The sequence below is a fragment of the Arvicola amphibius genome, chromosome 10 (genome assembly GCF_903992535.2).
Source record: "Arvicola amphibius chromosome 10, mArvAmp1.2, whole genome shotgun sequence".
In the NCBI taxonomy this organism is placed as follows: Eukaryota; Metazoa; Chordata; class Mammalia; order Rodentia; family Cricetidae; genus Arvicola; species Arvicola amphibius.
In genome coordinates, this window is record NC_052056.1 from 8,519,220 (window position 1) to 8,544,660 (window position 25,441).

The 25,441-nt window shown below is 46.5% G+C and overlaps 1 protein-coding gene across 1 annotated transcript in view; it reads left to right on the forward strand.

Annotated features, from left to right (window-relative positions):
- Tiam1 (TIAM Rac1 associated GEF 1) overlaps window positions 1-25,441 on the forward strand; it is a 266,751-nt gene that overhangs the window by 235,421 nt on the left and 5,889 nt on the right. The window contains exons 17-26 of the mRNA XM_038345371.1: window positions 278-457; window positions 3,459-3,527; window positions 3,800-3,925; window positions 5,786-5,894; window positions 9,983-10,162; window positions 10,509-10,627; window positions 16,693-16,801; window positions 20,610-20,668; window positions 21,138-21,240; window positions 24,254-24,341. Coding sequence (XP_038201299.1) covers window positions 278-457; window positions 3,459-3,527; window positions 3,800-3,925; window positions 5,786-5,894; window positions 9,983-10,162; window positions 10,509-10,627; window positions 16,693-16,801; window positions 20,610-20,668; window positions 21,138-21,240; window positions 24,254-24,341 — 1,142 coding nt within the window. The remainder of the gene's footprint in view (window positions 1-277; window positions 458-3,458; window positions 3,528-3,799; window positions 3,926-5,785; window positions 5,895-9,982; window positions 10,163-10,508; window positions 10,628-16,692; window positions 16,802-20,609; window positions 20,669-21,137; window positions 21,241-24,253; window positions 24,342-25,441) is intronic.

Below are 25,441 nucleotides of genomic sequence, written 5' to 3' on the forward strand. Positions count from 1 at the left end.
TGTTTCAGCTGTTCAGTGGGAGTTGCCATAGCCCTCCTCACTACCCCAGAGTAGGGAGCGAGCCTGATGGGGCGTGATCACTTGCACACTCGCACACCCTTGTTCATTATTGTGGTTGTCAGCACTCCAGGAACTTAAGTGTGGTACAGTTTGGGACACGAGAGGTATCCATATGTGACCATTCATTGAGCTGAAAATTGCCTTGAGGAGGGCTGGGTGCCAACAAGGCTCCCTGCTGAGAAGTGACTCCCTCTGCTTTATCACCTGTGCCCCACAGAGCACAGAACAGGTCGCTGCGTTTTGCCGGAGCCTGCACGAGATGAACCCCTCTGACTCGAGCCCGTCTCCTCAGGACGCCACGGGCCCTCAGCTGGCAACCACACGGCAGCTGTCGGACGCCGATAAACTGCGCAAGGTGATCTGCGAGCTGCTGGAGACTGAGCGCACCTACGTGAAGGTGCGTCTGCCTCCCCAGCCTCCGGGTGAAACCACTTTCCTTCTGGAGAGAGTGGGGGCTCCCTGTCTTAGGTAGGGCTTCTGTGGCCGTGAGGGGACGCCACGACCATGGCAGGTCTTGTAAAGGAAAACCTTTAATTGAGATGGGCGTAAGTTTCTGAGTCCATTGTCATCATGGTGGGACATGGCAGCAGGCAGACATAGTCCTAGGGAAGGGTAACAGGAAGTAGACTGAGTGTCACACTGACCAAAGCTTGAGCAAAGGAGACCTCAAAGCCCGCCTCCACGGTGACACAACAAGGCCACACCTCCTAACAGTGCCACTCTTTTTGGGGGCCATTTTCTTTCAAACTACCACAGTCATTCCCTGAGTTTTAACCACAGCAAGGTCAAACCACAAATGTTGAGATCTTGATCTCTCTTCTGGAACTAGTATATTGATTAACATTGATAAATATAAAATCTTAATTGTTTTATATATTTATATAATTGATAGTGAATATTAAAATATTAATTTTTCTGGCTTTCCTAAATGTATTATAAGCTACTTCCAAATCTGAATTTAGGGCGTGGTGAGATAGCTCAGTGGATATGAGGACTTGCTGTGCAGGCATGGGGACCTGAGTTCAAATCCTGAGAACCACCCTGGCTGTACATGTCTGTAACAGCATCTCGGGGAGCAGAGAAAGGCGGATTCCAGGAGTGTGCTGGCTGGCCTAGCTCAAAACCTGGTGGGGCCCAGGTTTGGTGAGAGACCCTCTGTCTGACTCCTCCAGGCATATGCATGGTATTTGTACAACACACACACACACACACACACACACACACACACACACTGAATTTAGTTTCTCTTAAGATGTAGTATCCTAATTGAGTATTGATAAGAAAACTCTGTAGTCAGTCATAAATAAAGTTACTGAACACTCACAGAAATGGACTAATTGAAGTCTTCTAACGTGAGCCCAGGTAGAAGGGTTGGGTCTGTTTTCTGTGTGGTATTAATTGTTCTGTTCCCACCCCAATTGACAGCAATGAGATCTAGTTTTGTTTGGTTTTGTTTTTAAGATAGGGTCTCACTCTGTAGCCCAGGCTAGATCTGAATTCAAAATACTCTGCTTCAGCCTCCCACATACTAGGATGCCAGCCTACGCCACCAGGACTGGCAATCCACGTTTAGCCAGCTTTTTATATTTTAGTCTAAATCAGTCTAAATATTTTGAGTCCAGTATATTGTGACCTGCAAGCCATATCCGACCTGCTGCCTGTTTTATTTTATTGGAATGCAATCATGTCTCTCGCAGACCAGCTCCCTGGACCGCACCGGGGGCTGCACAAGGATGCCCCCAGAGTAGCGGGACTCAGGAATTTCTCCCTTCTGCTGGAAGGTCTTCAGGAAAGGGTGCACACACTCTCCTGCTGGGGGCCTTCTCTTTTACATCACCCTGTAACGTCTCTCGGTCTTGACCGTCTCTCTGCACAGTTCGTTTCTCTACTGCAGCTCCATCTTTCTCCACACCTCCCTCTTGTACGCACGCTTCTTTCTACTGTTACGTTCCTTCACACACTGCCGCATCTCTTCTGCATCATTTGTTCACTCTCAAAGACACACTGTTCTCACGTGCACACACTCCTGCCACTCACGCTCATTCATTCCCACACTCACTCGTATACTTACCCACCCACACACCACCCCTGTACACACACACACACACACTCACTCTCTCACACATACACACACACTATTCTCACATGCACACACACTTCTCACTCACACATATTCATTCACTCATTCATATACTCACACTCATATACTCGCCCACTCACACACCCACGTGCTCACACACCCACGCGCTCACACACCCACGCGCTCACACCACCCACGTGCTCACACACCCATGCGCTCACACACCCACGCGCTCACACCACCCACGCGCTCACACCACCCACGCGCTCACACACCCCCACACTCAGATACTCAAACGCCTCTCTCAGCCACCCACTCTGGACAATTATGAGTTACTTATGCAGGATCTGACCCATTCTAATGACACATGATAAGTCACATGGTTTCTCTCAGGTCATGCTGACCGGTCATGGTGAATAAAGCAGGCACACAGCTCTGAGTGGTCAGGGTTCCCAGACAGAAGTGACATTGAAATTCAGGACTTACACAATAAATAGGTAGTTGGCTGGACCTCACAAACTGAGGCCGGGAGTATGTGCAGAAAATCAGTTGCTAGAAGGAGTTATGTCTTTAATGCTCTACCCTGGCTGGTTCAGCAGACACCTGGGAACTTGCCCTTGTGTGTATTTTGCAGGGGCAACTAGTCCATTTTGAATCTGCTCTGAAGTCTAAAATCAGCTAAATGTGTAAAAAACTGCCTTTGTAACTGAGAATATTGCTATTTTCCTGTGTCAGTCTGAGCTATGGAAAATACCCTAGTACTATTTCTGCTCATCAGAATTATACAACTTAAGCAGAACTCATCTTCCCAACCATCCACAGCTACATGTGTGCCCCGTAGATGGAATATAGCTATATATCTATATATTTTATGATATATATATACATATATATTTATATAGATATAGATATGAGATAAACCACAGGCAGAGGGGAAAATACCCATAGCTGTTTTCAGGGAAGGAATGCAGTGGCACATGAGAAATTGTAGACAGATACAAGTGGATTCACAGTCAGTGACCCTACGGTCATTTTCCGAGTGGGGCTCCCCATCAGAGAGTGGGTTGACCTGTCGAATGCTAGCTGTCAGCTGCTGAGTATTTTTAGTGGCCATGTCCATTCCAGTATGGAGCTCTTAGCCTGCTCAAGAGTACACCATGACTCGGTTTCTGCTGTGCCCATGGGCCTGCCTGCTTCTTCCTGTCCTCAGTGACTTTCATCACTGGCTCCTTAGCCTTCGGGACACACTTCGCCTTTTCGGCCCCTAGCGCCTTGCAGACTCTTCAGTATGCTAATGAAGTGTCCTTCTGGTTCGTAGGACTTAAACTGCCTCATGGAGAGATACCTGAAGCCCCTTCAGAAGGAGACCTTTCTCACCCAGGATGAGGTATGGTGGCGGGCTGTCTTGGTTTGTGGGGGCATGCTGCGGTTGACCTGCTGGTCAAGGTTGGAGCACAGACACCCACAACATTGGGTGCCTTTAGTCGTGGCAGGTCACATACAGTCTGTGAAGTTTTGGGGTAAAGTTGGGGCATACGGGACTGCCCCATTCTGTAATAATAGACTTGCTAACTCTCAGAAATCACACAGTCAGGTCCAGATAAAGCTTCTGAATCTTCACGAATATGGAGTAGATTATTTTCTTTTTCTATTTTTTAGCTTGATGTACTCTTTGGCAATTTAACCGAAATGGTAGAGTTTCAAGTCGAATTCCTTAAAACTCTAGAAGATGGAGTCAGACTGGTCCCTGATTTGGAAAAGCTTGAGAAAGTCGACCAATTCAAGGTAAGCCTCACCCTCAAGCCACTTAAAGCTGCCCTTCTGCGTCACTGCTGGGTTACTTTGTGGGTCAGGATGTGCCCCATGCCGTGTTGCAGGTGATCTTTTGTTCTTTGGGAGTCTAGGGAGCTCACAGTACTGAGGACTTGTAGGACTTCCTAGTGGGGGGCGTTTCTCAGTGGAGAGTGTCAGGGTGGGGAGAGAAGGCCTTATCTTTCTTCTTTGATGCTGTAGACTCAATTAAACATGTTTATCTGCTGATGTCTCCTTTGGAAGCTGCACGGACCTTAAGGTTACATTAGCTAGTAACAAGTTAAATACATTAGCTAGTAACAAATTAAATTAGCCCTCTGATCTGTCAGTTAAATCAGTTTACCCTGTTCTGGGCAGCTTTGATAGAAATGCTGATTCTTGTCCAGATGGACACTGTCCTTGTAGTCCTAGTGAGCCACGTGACTCATGCCTGAACAAAGGTTACTCACCCTCAACTCGTTTCCTCTCCCCTGGTTGGTATTCCCTGGAAGGAAGTTCCTGTTCCACATTTCAGATCAATAAAACTCTTTGATGTGTGTGTTGGCTTACATGTCAGAACCCGGTGCTTTAAAAACAAGATCAGCTGTGGTACAGTTGACAGAGCACTGTGTATGAATACACACACACACATGCATGTATACACGCATACATACATATATACCTACATACACACATGTATGCATTTACATGCACGCGCGCACGCATGCACACACACACACACACACACACACACACACACACACACACACCTCTGTGAAACCGTCACTACACTCAGGACAATGACACATTCAACTCTGAGACCTAACCTCTGTTACTTGTGATCTGCTAATTCTGCTTCTCACTGCCCCCCAATCCACAGGCAGTGTGTTCTGCACCCTGGTAGTGTAGGACTGTTCACATCAGGCTGATGGAACTTCCTCTTGGGAATCTGGTGTGCGCCAGCCTGTGGGTCTTCAGAAGCCTGTAGGACAGCCTGGGTAGCTGCAGTCAGTGTGGGAATCCCTCCCATCCTGTGCAGCAGGCACTGGAGATACTGTTTTATCTGTTACCGCATGGCAAACACTTAGTAACTGTTACTGTAAGCAAAGGAGCGGGTTTTTCTGTGGTCCTTCCCAGCTTCTCCCGGGTCATTTGTCATCATGACTTGGGCAATCACATCATATATAGTCCTGCAGCCATGACATGAGAAGAACAGGAAGACTGAACACGAGGAAGAGATTTCAGGTCTCTGATTACTGCAGATGCCAATCAAGTATGGTCTGAAGTAGACATTTTCTCCATCAGTAGACAAGGAGGGCCTGTCCTGGTGTGATCCTCTTGGATGGAGCTGCTGTTCACTCCTGAATGTCACTCTTGCATTGGTATTGCTTAGGTTCTTTTCTGCTTCCTGGCAGAGGACAGAGGGGCTTTGAAGAAGGTGGAGACTGTACCCAGGGGCATGTCTTCTCCACTTTGGAGGGCCAAGCCTTTCCCGAATGGTTTGTCCCTTCTGCCTCCCAATAAGGAACTCATTGAGAGAACTGAGGGTATTTCTGCCTTCCCAGAATTCAATTATTTTCTCATCAGCATTCAAACATCTCACGTAGGTCATGAGCAATCCTACTGTAAATACTGAGAAGACAAAATGCAACATCTGTAGAATTCAACTTAAGCCAAAATATTTTTCCCACAGTCAATTTTAGAACCTCGGTGAGCAAAGACAGGCTTTGACAGGCATGGAGACGCTGATTGGTGCGGGGGGAGCCAGACAGGTGTGATTTCCCTGTTCTCGCCTGCTGCCGGGTCTACACGGGGATGAGAATGAACTCATTGCACTTTTTCTCTTTAATCTAGAAAGTGCTGTTCTCTCTGGGGGGATCCTTTCTGTACTATGCGGACCGCTTCAAGCTCTACAGTGCCTTCTGTGCCAGCCACACGAAAGTCCCCAAGGTCCTGGTGAAAGGTAAGGCAGGGCCGGGTGGTTTGGACGGGTGTGTTGGTTGCCAGTTCACATCTGTGTGGATGGCAGTGTATATAATGATTTATAATAGAAAAAACTACTTTCTTGTTTTTTATTTTTTTTTTTTCGAGACAGGGTTTCTTTATGTTTCTTGACTGTTCTGGAATTCTCTCTGTAGGCCAGGTTGGCTTTGAACTCAGAGATCCACCTGCCTCTGTCTCCCTGGTGCTGGGATTAAAGACATGTGCAACCATCACCCAGCTGTTCCTCCTTTTCATTGATTGCTATTACAAATCAACATTGTACAAGTCTCCAGGAACTTTCTGAAGCCTTCACGGTTTAGTGTATGGTGGTCTGCAATATGTAAAATGTTGATCTACCCCAAATAAGAGAGGAGTGGCAGTTAGCAGAGGCTGAGAAGGACAGGGGATGGGGTTGATAGGAAGAGGGTGGTTAGCAGGTAGATAATGCAGCTAAATAGAAGGTAAGTTCTGTGTGCACAGCAGAGAATATAGCACAGTGGTAGAGCGCTCACCTTGTATGTAGAAAGCCTTAAGTTCAAGTCCTGTGCCTCCAAGAGAAAATCAAAAAGCATGCTGAGTGGAGAGCAATGGTGGCTAGCAATAATTAGAAGGAACAGAATATTGTCGGCACAAAGCGATCAAAATGTTTGTGGTGGATATTCTGATTGCTCTTGCTGATCATCATGGATGCATATGCTAAAATATCCCATCCTACCCCATGAATATGTATAATTACTACATATTCATTTTAAAAACCCACTTCTAGTCCGTTGTGACAGCACACATTGTAGTTCCGTCACTCAGCAAACTGAGACAATAGATAGAATCTCACGTTTAAAACCAGCCTGGGCTATCTGGCTAGATCTTGGCTTAAAAAAGAAAATCCAATTCAATTTAGTCAAAAGGTTTTCACAAGTCAGCTTGATACATGCTATAGTGTATTAGCCATTACTGTAGACAGACTCCCTCCCAAAAGTATTAACGAAGTCCTTCTTTGGAAGGCAGAATCAGTGCAAGGTTTGGTTTTGACTTTTGTCTCTGGAAACGAGTGTGCTTTTCGTCAACATTGCTATGTGGTGGCCAAGCAAACATTTTTCATCGAGTCACTGGTTAAATAATTTCCATGTTCTGTGTTTATGTTTGCTACCTAAGAGAACTAGCTTGACTTAATTTAAAATCAATGTTAGGAAATGTTAGAATAATATAGGTCTTTGGATAACAAAAGACTCTGCCCCAGATAATGCGAGGCATGCTGGGAGTGCTAGTCTGTGCAGAAGGATTCTGAGAGTTTCCCTGCCACGCTGCCTGATCTTAACCCGTATTTTCACACGTGCGTATTGGCTGCATGTGTGCATGTGTGTTTTTTTTTTAAACTTTTATTGCTTGCTAATCATTATCAGAGTGCCAGAATAAACGTGATAGGGTTATTTGCTCTGTAGTGAAGTTATACGTGCATTATATTCCTTCAAGCAGTTAGTACTTTTTAAATTACTCAATTAAATTTGCCTGTGTGGATTTTTTCCTAATTCAGTAACATTATTTTTTGCATCTGAAAATATTGTACTATCACTCCAAATTGTCCCATAAAACAGTAGGCTTGACCTACATTTTTTAGTTGTCCAGTGAGCTGGAGGTGTTTTGAGAACCACAGTGTGTGTCTGCCTTTCTTAGCAGACTGAGGTGGGCTGGATGGGAGGACTGCACCCTTCTCTAAGAGCCCGCTCCTCCCTCTGGGAAATAGGGCCTGCTCCTCCCCCATAAGAAATGTACTTCATTACTTAGTGACTGTCTATTGCTGTGAAGAGACAGCATGGCCACAGCCACTCTTATAAAGGAAAGCATCTAATTGGACTGGCGTACAGTTTTAGAGGTTCAGACCGTTATCATCATGGTGGGGAGCATGATAGCATGCAGGCAGACATGGTGCTGGCTTCATCTTCATCAAAAGGCAACAGGAAGTGAACTGAGACACTGGGCATGGCTTGTCGTATGAGACCTCAAAGTCCACCCCCACAGCCACACACTTTCTCTAACAAGGCCACACCCACTCCAACAAAGTCACGCCTCCTAATAGTACCTCTCCCTATGGGGTCCATTTTCTTTCAAACAGTGACCAACAGCTCTATGTTTGCACATGGGAATCTGGATATTAGAAATCAGCTTGTGTCAGCTCTAGAGCTAGCCCAGCTTCCCTGGCATGTAGAGGTTCTATCCCCATGTCCTCTTCCTTCAAGATTTTTGTACTTTTTCAAAGGAGGACATGAGCTGAGCCTGTGGAATCTGGTCCCCTCTCATTACCGTCTCCACTGTCCCTCTCTTTTCTCTCTCTTCCCCCTTCTTCTCCCCTCCTTTGCCCTTCCCCATCCTCTCCTCCTTCAGCCTCTCCTCTCCCCTTCCTTTCCCTCCTCTCTTGACAAGGAGTCTCACTGTGTCCAACCTGGAATGTACCTTGTAGACCAGCCTGACCTTGAACTCAGAGAACCCTAACCCTAACCTGCCTCTGCCTCCTGAATACTGAGATTGGAGGCATAGGACCCTGTGTCCAGTTTGATTCTTCCTAATAGGATTTCAAGGGGCTCCAAAACTGGCCATGTGAGCTTCTTCTAGGGTTGCTGTGCTGTTTAAAGGACTTACCTTTTCACGACACCCTTATACAGTATCTTCAGTATTATGTAACACTACTAACCACTTGGGGATGAAGATGTATTTTTTAAAAAATGAATAACCACTGAGTTTTAGGAAATTGCTCATTTGTTCATGGACTATCAGGTTCCTCTGATAGACTGGGTGCTGTTGTGAAGAATCTAAGTCCACGGAGGGCTGTATCTACTTTCTGATGGACAAACATAATCCTAATGACGGTGTGGGTTCTGGGTGTGAAGAATGAGTTTGTTCCCACAGCGGTGATGCTTGCGTACTGATTTATTCTCAAGACCGTGACTCCAAAATAGACAAACAGAAGAAACCTGCAAGGCAGGGTGTGGAGAAAGGGGCTCACTCTTCCTCTTGCAGACTCTCAGCACTGTCTGTTCACAGCAGCCTGAGCCTTGCAGGGTCCACTGTGACGTCACTTGAGCATACCATCCCCCCTTTCATGTATTTGCCTCTCCCCAACATTGTTCTGTACCTGGAAGGCATTAGCCATTTCCTCAGTCAGCCTCGTGGGTTCTCCCGGGTCACTCGCCATCCCAGCTGGAAAATAGATAAAGGAGAGGCTGGGGAGAAGATGCTTGCCAGTGCTCTGTGCTCTGTTGGGTCAACTCCCACCATCCAGATGCTAACAGCTGGTAGCACTGAACTGACATTGAGCAGATGATTCTGAGGCTCCTGGCCTCACTCCATTTAACAAACTTAACAAGGCTGCAGGATGCTGTTCTGCCCCCACCCCCGCCCCCCGCACTTCCCGGCCTGTTTTATAAAGGTCCTCCTGGAGAAGTGTTTGGGAGCTTGGGAACCAGGGGGAGGTTTCAGTTGGAGGTATTAAGATTATTCTGGTGTGGTGGGGCTAGCAGATCGGATGATAGCAGTAAATGGTCATCCATGGGTCTCAGGAGGAGGGGACAGCCATGCAGGGTCCCATGGAATAGCATGCCAGCTTGAATAACTTCAGTGAGCTCTGGGGTGTGTCAGACCTGAGTGGTGTGACATCTGGCCCCGAGGCAATGAGCGCTGAGGTAGCAGCTGGGGACCAGACTGTCAGCGCCTCCTAGAACTGATAGCCACACTCTGAATTGATTCTTGCAGGCAAATCATTTGCTATCTTTAGGAGTTGGCTAGGCCTGGGAAGAGCAGTCTCCCCAAGGACAGTAAGAGTCAGGATGTCAGAGTGGAAAGTCATGCTCAATCCGAGGAGGGTGCACGAAATCCTTTAACTAGCGTGCTTCCCCATCAAACTCACACATGACTGACAGGCCCATCCAGCGTGTGAGACCTCTCTCTCTCCCTGGTCCTGCTGTGCACAGACCTATAAAAAGAAGCCCTGGATTCAGAATGAGTGTGAGAGAGACAAGGTGGGAAAGGAGCCACCAGGGCATGCCACTCTGATGGTCTGTGTTCTCTCCCTTCCAGCCAAGACGGACACAGCCTTCAAGGCGTTCCTAGATGCCCAGAACCCGAGGCAGCAACACTCATCCACGCTGGAGTCTTACCTCATCAAACCCATCCAGAGGGTCCTCAAGTACCCGCTTCTGCTCAGGGAGCTGTTTGCACTGACGGACGCAGAGAGCGAGGAACACTACCACCTGGATGGTGAGCATCCCCTCCCTCCTGCCTCCACACCCCACCCCACCCCCACCTCTGCCCAGGCCTCTCCACGCCTCGACTGCACCTGCCCCAGCCTGGCCTCTGCACAGCCCCCTCTTCAATGCTTGCCCAGGCCTCTCCACACCTCAGCTGTACTTGCCCCAGCCTGGCCTCTGCATAGCCCCCTCTTCAACGCCTGCCCAGGCCTCTCCACACCTTGGCTGCACCTGCCCCAGCCTGGCCTCTGCACAGCCCTCTCTTCAATGCCTGCCCAGGCCTCTCCACACCTTGGCTGCACCTGCCCCAGCCTGGCCTCTGCACAGCCCCCTCTTCAATGCCTGTGTTCTTCTAGTGGCCATCAAGACCATGAACAAGGTTGCCAGTCACATCAATGAGATGCAGAAGATCCATGAGGAGTTTGGGGCCGTGTTTGACCAGCTGATTGCTGAGCAGACAGGAGAGAAGAAGGAGGTGAGGAGGCCCCCTCCTACATACTGCTCAATCTTGATGCTCTCTCTTTAGGAGGTGCCCCCTTCCTCCCAACCCTCAGCCTTGATCTCTCTATGAGGTACCCCCCCCAACCCCGATGTGTGGGAAAGTTGTCTCCATTGGAGCTACAGAGACTCTGAAGATCTGTATTTGTAGCTATGTCTCTTTCCCTAAATATGGCTGAACTGTGTGATGACAGCCTCCATATTTCTGTCTCCCTGGGCACCATCGCCACATCCTTAGCTCTGAGAGAATCTGATGGAAGGGATTCTGCATACAATGTTTAAAACTTGAGAGTCTTTCTCAAAAAAGTATTGCATTTATTTATTTGATTATGGCGGGAGGTGCCACCCTAAGAATGTGGAGGTTGGAGGACAACTTTTGGGTTGGTTCTCTCCTGTCACCATGAGGGCCCAGGACCTGTGATTGTTTCTCTGGCGGGTGTTGTGCAACAGGACTTTTCTTGGGAAGATGACACACATCTACTTACCCCAGACAAGGAACTCAATACAGACCAAAGTACAAATACCTCCCAAGTCCAACTTGGTGAACCAATGAGTTTTACTGAGCTTACTTACAGGAATATGGGCGAGGCTTTACTTACAGGAGCAGCAATGACTCAAAGACAGCTGCATCCCCAAGGCCCACCCCAGCGTGGGTGACAGCTTACACAGCTGGAAATTACTGCAGGCAGCTCCGCAGGTTGGAGAGCGTCCTTCCCGTCCTTCCCAAGGGACTCTGGTCTAAACCTCTTCCAGGCAGATCTGCTGGTTTCTGCCAGCAGGTCTGGTCTGATAATCTTTGCATCTTGGCTTGTCTGACAGTGACTCTTGGCTGTCTTTATTGCTTACTCTGGGAGGGAGGGTTCTAGTGAATCTGGCCAGTTTCAGGGACTTCCTGTAGCTGTTTTGAATTATTTACCATCTGTCTTGAGGAGTTCCTGGGAGATGGGATGGTTCAGTCTTGTAACTTCCACGCACCAGTAGGACTCTTGTCTTTGAAGTCCATGTGTCTTAGCTTCCTTTCCTGTCGCTTTGATGAACTACTCAGGCTTGAGTTGGCTCCCAGTTCAGGGTAAGTCCACTGTGGCAGGGCAGTCACGGTGCAGAAGTGTGAAGGAGCTGGCCGCATTGTGGTGTCAGTCAGAGAGCAGTGCTCCCATGCTGGCGGTCAGCTTGCCTTCTGCTTCTCACACAGTCCAGGATCCCTGCCCATGATTAAGATGACCCTTCCCAAGGCAATTAATAACGCCCCCGGGACACTCTCTGAGGCTGCCTTCACCTATTCAGCCCTTCACAGGTATACCCTGTGGTCTGCTTCCCAGGCATTGAATTGACAGCTGTGCTCAAGGCTACCCACGGATTTGTATTTTCACCAGAACTTTTCTTGGTAGAGCAGACATGTTTCTGATGCTCTACTCTTTGTCATTGGGGTCTCACAAAATTCAGTATGGCTCTTAATCCATGCTGCATGTAGAAGTGAGTGTCCTTACCCAGTCTGGGTTATGAATGCCATTGAAAGGTGACTCTGAGTCCCAAGATTAGAATATCTATTATTTATTTAGTCCCAGCCACATAGTTGGCACTTGATAAATTCCATTCTGCATTATGCTTCTGCCTGAGGGATCTGGAGCACGCGCATGCTCCTGTGGCAGCTAGTAGGGTGGGAGCAAAGCTGGCAAAGTTGGCTTGCTTACTCTGCAGAAGACGCCTCCCTCACAAGACAAAGGATCGTTATCCAGCTGCTTGGTGTGTTAATTTACATACATTGTGGGGTGTGGGTGTGGATACCGCAGTGTCTGGAGGTCTGAGAATAGTTCCACAAAGCACTTTTCCCCTTCCACCCGCGAGTGCCTAGCCCCAGGCTCATTTACGCGTCCTCGGTGAAACCGAACATGTTTTCAAACTGTCAGAAAGATAACATTTAGAAGGCAGTGAAGCGAGAATGGCACAGAGATGTGAAAATGAGCGCGTAAGGATGCACGCATGCAGTGTGTTTTCTGCGGCTGGAGCAAGTCCGTGAAGGCCACTTCCAGACTGGACATAATTGCATATCCCCACATCGCAGAGTGGGGATGGCTTCAGCACAGTGCAGCACTAGGACCTAAGCGCCTGGGGAGGTGACTGCAGAGGGTGTGTCCTTTCCCACCGGAAGGCAGGGCATTGCCCCATGAGATAGAACAGTAGAACAGGAGTGTCCCCAGCCTAGAGGCAATGATTTTATCTTTAGTAGGAAAGAGAAATGCTTCTCTTCTAGAATATCTGTTCATTCTTCTTAGAATATTTATGATAATAATTTTTAATTCTCCCTAAATATAATAAAAAAGGTAAGAAGAAAACTCTCTAGTTTCCAAACACAGCTGGCATGGTTAGCAAGTCCAGTCCAGCTGGCTGCTCCTAGGAGGGTGACTAGGAGGAGCAGGAGCTGGAGGCTCTGTGATTCTACAGGAATAAAACCTGGGGAGAGCGAGCCTTGGGGTTCATGCCAAGGTCACTGGTAAGTGTACATACTGCTTGTAGCACTATACAATAACTCAGCTATGGCAGGCGACTGGGGGTCGGAAGCACACAGATCCTCTTCTGAGTCTCACAGGGCTGATTCTTGATCCAGGAAGTCCCCTTTATTGGCAGCATCCTGTGAAAACCTAGAATGAATTGTGAGCAGGTTTGTAAGCGGTTAGGAATATTGGTCAGTGTCTGCAGATTTTTGCTGAAATGGCCACACCCTCCCTAAAGTTGCCTGAGTCCTGTTTTATAGCCAGCTTTCCTTGGGGCACCACTGGGGATAGATATGTTCACAGAAGACAAAGCTGGCAAGCAAGTGTTTCACGTTGAGCCTGGACTTCAGTGTTCCTAGTCCTCCACATTATTCATTGTGTTTTGGGTATTCAAGGCAGGTCTGTAGAAGCTCCTGAGGGCAGATAGAGATATGTTACACCAAGGCCAGTAACCAAATCATGGCTATGCCCCAAATCACAAGGGCAGGGATGTAGATTCTACATAATCTAGAAGGATAGACTAGAACATCACATGACAGAAGGTGTGTGTCACATATACACACCATATTCACACGACACATACACACACCCCATACACCATGCACATATACTACACACGTATACTACACACATACATACACTATATACACGTACATACCACAATCGCACAGATCATATACACATACCACACACACCACAATCATATACATACCAAAGTAACATATATGCCACAATAATACACACACTCACACAATTTTGTTTCCTGGAGGAAATAGTTTGAACAAACTATCACAAGGACTTTTTAAAAACAAACTAAGATTGTATCTGAACATATTTCTAGAGAATTTGATTATGTGTATCTTCTTCTGTTGACCGAGGTTTCCTATCCTGCCTGATCCGACAGCCATTTAGTTCCAAAGAAATATACACAGGTCTACATTTATCATATACTGGTTGGCCTAGTAGCTCAGACTTCTTATTAATTAATTCTTACATCTTACATTAACCCATTATTCTTGTCTGTGCTAGCCATGTGGCTTGGTACCTCTTTTGGTGAGGCAGTCAGATCTTGTGTCCTCTGCATCTGGGTGATGATTATAGACTGAGCTTTGCTCTTTTCAGAATTCTCCTGTTCTCATTGTCCCGCCTCTACTTCCTATCTGGTTGACCCACCTATACTTCCTGCATGACTACTGACCAATCAGCATTTTATTAAACAAGTACAAGAAACAAATCTTTACAGGGTAAAACCATTGTCCCACAGCACTCCTTCCCCCCCTTTTTCAAAACAAGAGCTCTGAATGGATTCTCCCTTGTTTAGCTTTCTCCCTGACCATTATCCATACAAATTGTAACCAACACTTTAAATAAAGAAAAACATCCATAATTATTTTTTGGGAATGCGGGTGTAGTTTTCCAGGCTACTTCCTGCCGATTGGGGGCACTGATAATCTTATGGGGGCCAAAAGTAAATTTAGAATTATGATCAAGTTCTGACTGGAGTATTCTGTAAGGCTTGATCATCTCAGGCAGCAGTCTTGAGGCTGTTCTGGATGTAGAACTCAGACATGTGGGCCATCCATTTCTCAAGTGGTCTTCCTTGATCAAACCTGATTTTTCTTAACTTAGATTGAATCCATAGCTTCGCATTTCCTGTGGAAACGAAAGCAAAACCTCTTCTCCACAATAACGTATCTGTTACCTGCAAGCTGAAATAATCCCTCTCTTCCCCAAGTTGCTTTTGGTTATAGTGTTTATCACATTAGAAACCCTAACTAGGATGGGGGAAGGGAGGTTGTAATGTACTTTTGCCAGGTTTGTGGGTAGATGATTCAAAGAAAACACTGTACATGAACATGACCCCCTTAGACCTCTTACCTGGGGGGATTATGGTCCAAGGCCCCTAGTGAGCACCTGAATGAGGGTGGAACTTAGCCCTGGATACCCCACTACCTTTCCTCTACACACACACTGGTTTAACACACTTTTCACATTAACTGTGCACTTACCGCTCGTGGTGGCTACGCCTGTGCTCTTTGACATGCCAGCAAAACTAGAATGAAATTTTGCTTATCACAGTTTCACAGGTGGTTAGTTGAGCTATGATTCTCGCCCCTCCAGTTAAGTTGGAATCTTTTTGTCTTTTGAATGGGAAAGAAGCACATTAGCTTTTTATACCGAAATTGATAGCGTCACTACTCTTGGGCTTTGCAGCCATTATTAAATAACAGCTGATTTGATATTCAAGATGGCTACTAAGTGATAAATGGGCAAGCACCTCATAAGGTATGGGTCCTCTGGGTAGTTCGTCTCAGCAAGGACGAAGAGGGAGGGTGTGGTCTCATTATATTGTTTGGGATGCTTGTCAATTTAAAGTGTATGAATTTCTCTTCATGGGGATTTTTCATTGAATGCTTTCATGTCTCCCTTGACCACTGGCAACTGAAAGAACCATGGTACTGTCAGGTGTGAGCACAAGGCTGTCATTGGCCTCTTTGGTTCATTCTGTCCATTAGGGTCCAAGACAAAACCCCTTGTCTGAGTGTTTAGTACTTGACCTCGAAGAGAGCAGGGTTATAGCATTCGATCACATGGTCTCTGAGGAGGTCATTCTCCATTCTTCAGACTTCTGATTTGACTTTTTCCCTCCTAAAGTGAAGTAAGATTTTCTTTAATGAATGGAGAAAAGGAAAACTCATTTGATTCTGCTACTTCCTGAAGGTGTAACTCACTGGTGTAACTATCTGCTATTTGTCATTGATCACCAATTCCATTCGTTCTTCATTAGCTAGAAGAGCTTTTATTTGATACACTGGATTTCACTTAGTTGCTTTATGTAAACCCTGACTCATACCCTTTGGTCATCTCATTCCTAAAATTTTGGCAGACAAACATAGAACAAAAGACAAAATAAGAACGTGTGTGTGTGTGTGTGTGTGTGTGTGTGTGTGCCCCATGTGGCTTTTGGTAATCTTGAAGATTCCTATTCCAACTTGGGCATGCCATATGAATTAATTTCATTAAAATTTCGTCATCTTTTTTCCAGGTCAAACAAGGCAAATGTAATGACATCATTTGACCTCCCTAGGTTATTATGATATCTGCAGCTTCAAGTGGGGGATGGTGTTTACTGACACTAAGAAAGTATCTTTAAAATATGATATGTCATTTTCCATGTTACTTTAAAATTTTTCTTCATGTATTTTAATAAATGTCGTACTGGATGTTTCTAAACTTAAAGTAAGATTATCTCCTGGTAAACCTATGTTCACTTAGAAATATCTAAATAAGCTCACTGCAAGTTGAAACATAAGGTTAAACTATGGCGAGTCAAAGCCATCTGTCTGTATTTATAGCAGACAGCCTGCTATTTTGATTCATACACATTGGAATGACCGGAGAAAGCTGTGTAGCCACATTTAAGTGTTCATACTAAGCAAGTGTTTTTTAGGAACAGCATTTTCACGAACTATAGTGGATATCGGCCTACCACATTTTAAAATTGCATGCAATCCTACATGTCTAAGCACGCCCTGTCTCTGATTTGCAGGTCGCAGATCTCAGCATGGGTGACCTGCTGTTGCACACTGCTGTCATCTGGCTGAACCCGCCTGCCTCGCTGGGAAAGTGGAAAAAGGAGCCAGAATTGGCAGCTTTTGGTACGTGTCGGAAGAGGGTCCCGGGGATGGGAAATGGCCGACTCATTTTCCAAACAAGAATATTCCTTTTCCAAGAGATGTTTTATTACAATGAAGCTAATTATAGCTTACTGCTTCAACCACTAATTCTCCCAAATAAATATAAACAAATATAAATTAAGCCTGCTCGCTTAGCTGAATGGTTTCCAAGTGGTGGACACTCAGCTGCAGGGGAGGCATGGCTGTGAGGATTGCACGGGCACAGAGGTTTGTTTTTTTTTAGCATCTTATTTTAAAAATAATTTTACTTGCTAGTCCCTGTGTCTTTAATGGATGGACGGTAAATGAAGAAAGGTCAGAAAACCCCAGAGCAAACTGTTTCCGAGACTCCACATCCTGGGCCTTTCGTTTCCTCCCTGGCTCTATCTTGCTCTATGTAATACTGAGATTTAGGAGGCCATCTCTCAGCTGAAGCGTTGTTGTGACTGGTGTCTCCATGGGTAGACAGGGACAGCTCCATCATGTTGTTAATACTGTTGAAAGTAGATGTGTTTGTATTCATTCTGAGAGGCTATTTCAGGGGTGCAGGTGGAGCTCCCTTACGAGTACTGGACTCTGAGGGAGGAAAGCGAGGCTAACGTACTGGGAAATGTGCGTAGTTCAGAAGATACAGCCGTGGCACCCGGTGTGGCCGTGAATATGTCCCCTTGCAGGGCTGTTCCTGAACATGAGGTGCTTAGCAGCCCTGCTTCTGTTTTATGGTGTGTTTTATCCCTAGCCTTCCCTAGAGGGCTCGGGCTAGAACATTTAGCCGTGGCCATCCCCTCCCCTGATGATGTTTGCTTGAGACATGGGTGCTTGCTTTCTGCTTCTTTGACCTAATGTTCTTCCATCCCGGGGTATAACTCTCCAGTGGAACTGCCCAGGAATATTCGAGCCAGTGTTAGATACAGGTATTTACTGGCCCTCACACTGTCTTCTCATTAAGGAATTAGTGATATTCCTCAAGTTTCTGAGGAGCTACTGAAGCTCTTGGAGACATTGCATTAAAAATACCCACGGGTTAAAAAAAAAAGAATATGTTAAGAAAACAGGGATGTCACAGCATCAGGAAGCACTGAGGTATGTTATGGCGCTGGGAGGTTTGGTAGCGGTGTTGGGGAGACAGTAGGACTTGCTTCCTTTTAATATTGCCTGTGGTTCTGAGACTTGCAGAGGGACTCCCCTTCTCTCACGCTCCTTACTGTTCCTTACAGGTTGTAGGGCACGAAGTAAGAGAATCAGCCATCTGCTTGAGTCTCGCGGTGCCAGAGTGCACCATTAGGATATTTTTACGTCTTGTCCCCTGAGCTTTACAGATTTCATAGAGTTAGAAACAGATAGATTTAGAAAGTGAGAATAATTTGAGTGGGGGAAGGTAAGAGGTTGGCAGAGTTTTCTGTTGGAAGCCATGTAGAAGTCATAGGTCTCTGGACCGAGAAGAACATGGGATATTTGATGGAGTAGCCAAAAACTGCCATCGCTGATAAGGGTGGGTGAGACGGTGGTGTCACCCCACAGAGGTAGCAGGAAGGTGGTGTAGAAGATGCCAGTTGTAAGGTATGGGACGTTCGTGACACTTGTTCTGTCAGCTCAGAGTACTCTGCATTCCCCTGCTGTGTTTCCTTAGCTACAGGCAGGGGCAGTGTCAAGTAGCTGACTCAGAGGCTGAGTGTAGTGCACTTGCCCCGGCTGTAACTGTTCTCTCCAGCTCAGTACACCGGATTGGGGCTTTGGTTTGCGGGGCAGAACCCTCCAAAGGCTCTGTGACTAGCAGCGAGCGCACCAGTACTCAGAATTCTTTTCCAGAGTAACAATCAAAAGAGAGAGAGGAGGAGGAATTAAAATTAGGATTATGAGAAAGTCTGACTGTGGCAGTGAGCTGTGTTCTCATGAGTCCTGGATGAGCTCATTAAAGGGGACATCTGTAACAGTTGTGTGGATTTCAAGTAGCTAAGCAGAACTAAGTAGAAACACCTTCCGAAGTAAGGAGGAGTTGCTGAGACAGAAGCAGGTTAAACACTCCGGAGCAGGCAGCTTTGGGTGGCAGCCTGACTGCCCTTTTGCTTTGGTTCAAAACTCTAGTCTTAGGACATAGCGTGGCATTCTTCCAAAGTGGGTGCTGTCTTCCACCAGCACCCGCCTCACAGGATGGGCCTGACGCCCTGACTGGTGATGTACCGCTGTAAAACGCAAACACAGAGACAGTTGTGTCTTAGGCTGTCAAGGGATGCCAGAAATCTTAGGGCTCAAGGCCGTAGGTCAAGGGGTTGTGCAATATCGTAGCGCATAGAAGAGGCACACAGAGTGCTCGTATTCTGACAGAGGAAGCCTGTCCTTCCTGATGCAACTTGGCAAGTAAGCCAGGTACTTTGTGGTCAGAGCCCGTGCCCCATCCCTGAAAGCTATTGGTATTCATGTCTGACGTACAGTCTCCTCCAGCTCCCACTTGTCTAGACCATTCCTCAGGCTCAGAGAATAAGACTTTCTCCAGGTGTTGGGGCAGCAGAATCTGGGAAAACAGATCCCACTTTTCAGATGCCTTCTAGCTATGCTCAGATGTCAGAGAAGACAAAACATCTCCCGAGCCTGTCTTCTAGGAGCACTGACTGTACTCACAGTGGCTGGTCCCTGTGCCCGTCACTTCCCGGGGCCCTTCCCTCTGGTTACATCAGTGTAGTAGTTACTCTTCTGTGGCTGTGGTAAAACTCACGACCGAGGTAGAAGGAAGGGCTTGTCTTGGCCTATGGTTTCTGAGGGCGAGTCTCTTGTGGCAGAGAAAGCGTGGCAGCAGGCATCCAGAGCAGAGCTGAGAGATCACACCCTCGGCCACATCTAGGAAGCAGGGAGAGCAAACTGGAAGTGGGGCGAGACCGTAACTGTCAGAGTCTATCCCAGGAGCGTACTTCCTTCAGCAAGGCCCCAACTCCTAATGGTTTTGTAATCCACACAAAGAAGGCAGCCCACTGGGCTATTGGGTTTCAATACCCAAGCCTAGGGGGAATATTCCTCATTCAAACCACCACGGTCTGGGATTAGTTTCAACACACAAGGTTTTAGGGAAAACAGACATTTAAACTATGGCAGAGGCTGACACAAAGGACCAGGATGGCTTGGAATCCCATTTCCATCTCTTCTAGATGCAGCTGTGTGTCCTTTCGGATCCCTGCCGTGTTAATCGTCCCTGGCATTGCTTAAGGAATTCTCTGGGAGGAAGGCTATGCATAACCCCACCATACCTTCCCACCCTATTTCAAAACATAAGAGCACTGTGTTCATTGCTCCAAAGGGGCTTACTCTGTTGGGAAGAACTGGGGTTATATTCTGTTTCATTGACTCATTTTCATTTCCTTAGGTCAAAAAAATTTAGTTCCTGAATTATAAACACTCTCTTGGTTAGATATAGAGGAGATAAACAGAGAGGGGTTAATTTGCATAAATGCAAATAACCTCAAGCAGTTTATTAGAGGCCTTTGCACTTGTCCTCCAGCTACTGCGGTTCCCACAGCTAAGTTATAACCTTAAAATAATGAAACTAACTTCCTCCCCTATTTTTTGGTAGAAGTATTTCCATTTATGTACGCTTTCTCTCCTTAAAGGCAGAAACGTTTTCCCCAGCAGGCTTGGACTTTCGGGTGTGGTAGATGCGGTCGAGGTGGGTGGCCGTCCAGCACGGGGATCTCTGTGCTCTCCTAACTAGCTGTAGAAGACCACCCTAAGTGGGCACAGTCAAGGTTGGGAAGCCCGTGCATTTCACACCCTGACTGCTTTTCTTGTCTTTCACTTGCAGTCTTTAAAACTGCCGTGGTCCTCGTGTATAAGGATGGTTCCAAGCAGAAGAAGAAACTTGTAAGTGTTCTTACGTCATCCACAGTTTCCAAGTGCCTCTGTTTGCTTCTCACGTGTGTCTGCATGGTTCCACCCTTGTCAGCAAAAGCCCCTTCCCTCCTCCTTTATGAGTGTTCTGAAGCCCTCTAGGGGGTCCTGCCTGGCTTCCTCCAGCAGATAGGCTCATGGGCAGAGCATGCGAGTCTCCCGCAGGCAGAACACTCTTAAGGCCACTTCTGCCCTTCTCTAGTGTCCTCATTTTTTGTGTGAGATCTACCCCCCCCCACTGCATTTAATTAGCAGAGCCATTTGTACAACATTTTATCATGCAGCCTCTCACATCTGCGGGTGAAGCCGAAATGCATGAAGGGATGTCATGTTCCTTGGGCTTGCACTGAGTTCCTGAGTCTGCCGCTGGTGGAGAAAGCATGGGGGGCTGGTCCAGGTCAATGGCCTTGCTCTAAAACAATGGACTGCTTCTCTCCCACAGGTTGGCTCTCACAGGCTGTCAATCTATGAGGAGTGGGACCCTTTCCGGTTTCGTCACATGATCCCTACTGAAGCTTTGCAAGTACGAGCTCTGCCAACTGCAGGTGAGCCCCATGTGTGCCAGGTCTCCGTTTCTTCTCGTTTATAGAAATGAGTTGTGTGTATTGTCTGTGTGTACACACATGTGCTGCGTTGTGTGTTTGTCTGTGCGTGCTCACATGTGCTGTGTCGGTTGCAGTAATTGATTCTCTTCCTCTACTGTGTGAGACTCAGAAGTCATCAGGATTGGCAGCAGGCACCCTCACCTGCTAAGCCATCTCTCTGGCCCTGGGTTCCCATTATTTCTTGTTTGTGTGTGAGTTGTTTGTATATTCCTTCTGGGTCTACCAGCCCATCTTTTATCGTCTGTGCTTTACTAATTCTTCCCTCCATCTCTATTGCCTCATTTATTAATAGAAATCTGAACTATATACAGTTTTAATAATTTTCTTAAAGATGTATGTGCATGAGTATTTCGCTTGCATGTATTTGCATCCCCATATGCCTGGCGGTGCCTCTAGAGTTTGTGAACCACCTTATGGGTGCCGGGTCCTCTGCAACAAGAGCAGCAAGTGCTCTTAACTGCTGAACCATCTCCCCAGGCCCCTTTCATTAAGTCTTTAAGAACTTAATACAAAATATTTTGATTATATTCATGCCCCCTCAACTATTCCCAGATCTATCCCCACCACCCCTCCCAACTTCCTGCCCTCATTAAAAACAAAACCAAAAACAACCTAGTAACTCACCAAGTCCAGTTTGTGCTGCCGATACTCTAACAAGTGTGGGACCATCTACTGGGACATGGCAGACCACATCCTTAAAGAAAACCGACTCTCCCTTCCCAGACGGTGGACTCCCAGTAGCTGCTCAGCTAGGGTGGGCTCCTCTGGTCTCCATCTAGAATGTTCACTGGCCTACTTCTTTTTAAGCAGCTTCCTTAAATAGTTAATAAATGAACGAGTGAACCAAGTAAGTGAGAACTGTATGTGTGTTCTTCAGAATTGTTCTACGTGATTTGGGGTGGCTTGCTCCTCAAACTTGATTTATAGGTAAATTTGCAGGTGCTTTTGGATCGTAGGTCCCCTAGCAGCTGTGATAGTATTTTGAGGTTTAGACGCTTAAATGCTAGTGGTTTCTATTTTTAAAAATTGTTTTGTGCTAATTTAAAAATTTTGTTAGCTGGTAGTCTGTATACCATGTGCATGCAGTTCTTGCAGAAACCACAAGAGGGAGTCAGATACCCTGAAGCTAGAGTTAAGTTGTGAACAGCCACGTGGGTGCTGGGACATGAAGCTGGGTCCTCTGGAAGAGCAGTCTGGTCTATTAAGCCATCTCTCCAGCCCCTGGTGTCTTTATTTTAAATGCCATAGGCTTATGAGTTAATCTGATTGTATTCCTCATTCCAGGTTTATAAATGTGGAGGTTGGTTTCTGTGGCAAGCTGTAGGCTTCTTAGCCAGGAATTTTGCCTTAATTAAGGACTAGACACATAAAGACTCCACATTCTGAAAACAAAGCAGTCTTTGTGATAATGACATTTCTTTCTCCCAACCTCTGTTTTTTTCATTCAAATCAAATTTAAAGCCTTCTAGATAAAAGCATGTTTTAATTGAATTAAAAAGACTGGTCACAATGCTACATTATGAGGTACATTCCAGTGGATTCAAGAATCAGTACTTGCAGTTAGAGTTGGATCTTAGTTTGGGGAATTTTGGCAGATGGAGAGTTGGCTGATGTAGCCACAGGGAAGGGTTCGTGGCCTGGCTTCTGAACCACAGGGCGAGACCTCGACCTCGAGGTGTGTGCGTGTCTGCAGTGAGTGGCTCCTTTCATGACTTAACGTGATGAGGCATTGTCGGCAGATCTTCAGGCAGAGGAACCAGCCCTGTGTGTCCACGGGGTCTGCGCCCGTGAGTTCAACCAGCAGTAGCTGGCTCTTCTGGTAAAGGCGCTCACCGCCAGCAATGATGACCTGAGTTTGATCTCCAGGACCCACACAGCAGAAGGAAGGAACAGAATCTCACAAGCTGTTCTCTTTCACTTGTAGTGCGTGTGTGCGTGCATGCGTGCGTGTGTACATGTATGTATGTGTGTGTGTGTGTACTCACAGTAAATTCATGAATGTTAAAATGATTTTTCTTAACACGCGTTTGCTTTACAGTGAACGAGGTGGGACAGCTAGGGAGGAGTCTGTTTAAGTTGTCTGGGTAGCCTATCTGGGCGTTAGGTGTGGCCACATAAGGAAAGGACTCCCAAACCCGTGCCAGTACTGACCTCCTTGGGACCTTGGTCCGGTGAAGATAAGCCCTGGAGTCCTAGGCACCGTTTAGTGCAGAAGAACTTAGCACCTAACTGAAACCGTTCAGCCGAAGGCTGTAAGGGCAGAATGGCTTCTTCAGTGTATCCTTTTAGAACCCTGGTTCTCAGCCTCCCTGATGCTGCGACCCTTTAACACAGTTCCCCATGTTGTGGTGACCCCCAGCCACAAAATTTTCATTGCTGCTTCATAACTAATTTTGCTGCTATTATGAATTATAATGCAAACATCTGTTTTCCGATACTCTTAGATAACCCCTGTGAAAGACCCCAAAGGGGTCACGACCCATAGGTTGAAATCTGCTGTTTTAGACCATCTAGAAGATTTCCACAGTGTTTTATGAAGATGTATTTTATGTTTTTATTTGTGTGTGTGTGTGTGTGTGTGTTCGTGCGCGCACATGCTCTCAAATGTAGGGTACTTGCAGAGGCCAGAAGAGGGTGTCAGGTCCTCTGGAGCTGGAGTTCTAGGTGGTTATAAGTCACCCGGTGTGTTTTGGGGAACTTTACTCCAGTCTTCTGCTAGAACCTCAAACTCTTAACCTCCTCGCCATCTCTCCAGCCCATTCTATGTTCTGTTGTTTTGTTTCTATAGCACGGATTAAATTTCTAGAGTCCATCTCTTTAGCTCACGGTTGGGGTGAAGTAACTGGTTTCAGGCCGCTTTCCACTGTTTTAGCAGATACCAAGCATGAAAAATTTATCGGTAAAAATGTCAATTTAAACTATGCCCAACCTGACATTATTTTTACTTGTCTAGATGCGGAGGCTAATGCTGTGTGTGAAATTGTCCACGTGAAGTCAGAATCAGAAGGGAGGCCAGAGAGGGTCTTCCACCTCTGTTGCAGGTAAGCCAGGTTCTGGGAAGTCATGCTCTGGCTGAGGGACTGACCTCCTTCTGTCTCTGTCCTGCAGACCAGCCTGTGCCTCCTCTCAGAGAGTTCACACTGGCCAAATAATAGTAACTGTGTAAATGAAAACTGCTTTCATTAGGATGCAGACAGGAGCCTGGTTAATTTACCAGCTTTCTAAAAGAAAATGGGGCTTTCAGATGTAGCGAGCATTCTGAAGAGTGCATTCTTCCTGTGTCTACTCTCTGGAGGGCAGAGTGGTTGAGGTTGCCTTGGGGTGCTTGTCTGGTACTTGGGTACATTGCTTGCTCGTCTCTGAGAGTCTGCTGTATGAGTGAGTAGGCACTAAAGGCCTCACTAGAGATCCTTCAAGGCAGGGGCTTTGACCTCTGTTGACCACAGGCAGATTCCAAGTAACCTGTAATGTGGGTTTTTCTTATTTATTGTAATTATTAATTATTCCCTCTCCTTTCTTCATCTTCTGCTTTCTCCTCCTTCTCTTTCTATCTTTTCCTCTAGAAATATAAAAATGCAGATGCCATCCCTTTTGACTTTAAATATTTATATTTAATGAATCATGTCTACTCAGTGTTATTGCTACTATAGTATGAAGTTACATTTATCAAGCATTCAATGTGCTGCATGCCTCACGCTCATCACCTCCTCCGTCAGACTGAGGCAGCCAAACTGACAGAGGATTTTTTTGCCCAGAGCATTGCAGAAAACACATTGGACATTTCCAGTATCCACATGCAGGTGGATCACAACCCGCGTTCCGTGTTTGCCCTCTCATTTCTGTGTTGGTTCCGGGGGCCGTCAAAGGGCCAGTCTTTAGAAAGTTGTCAGAAGTCAGAGACTTCCAAATGTTCCTCACGCTGTCCTGTTTATGCTGAGTTTTATGCCATCTGGTCGTTTGCGGTTTGGTTGGTAAAAATCTGCAGAGCATCCAGCAAGCCCCGTTCTGTACTTATTGTTTATAAATGATACTAGGTGACAGTTGTGAGAGCTTTGTCAGGCCCAGTGAATGGCACATGCCTGCAGCCTCATCATTAAGAAACTGGAGGCTGGGAATCTCAAGTCTCAGGCCACTGGGGCTA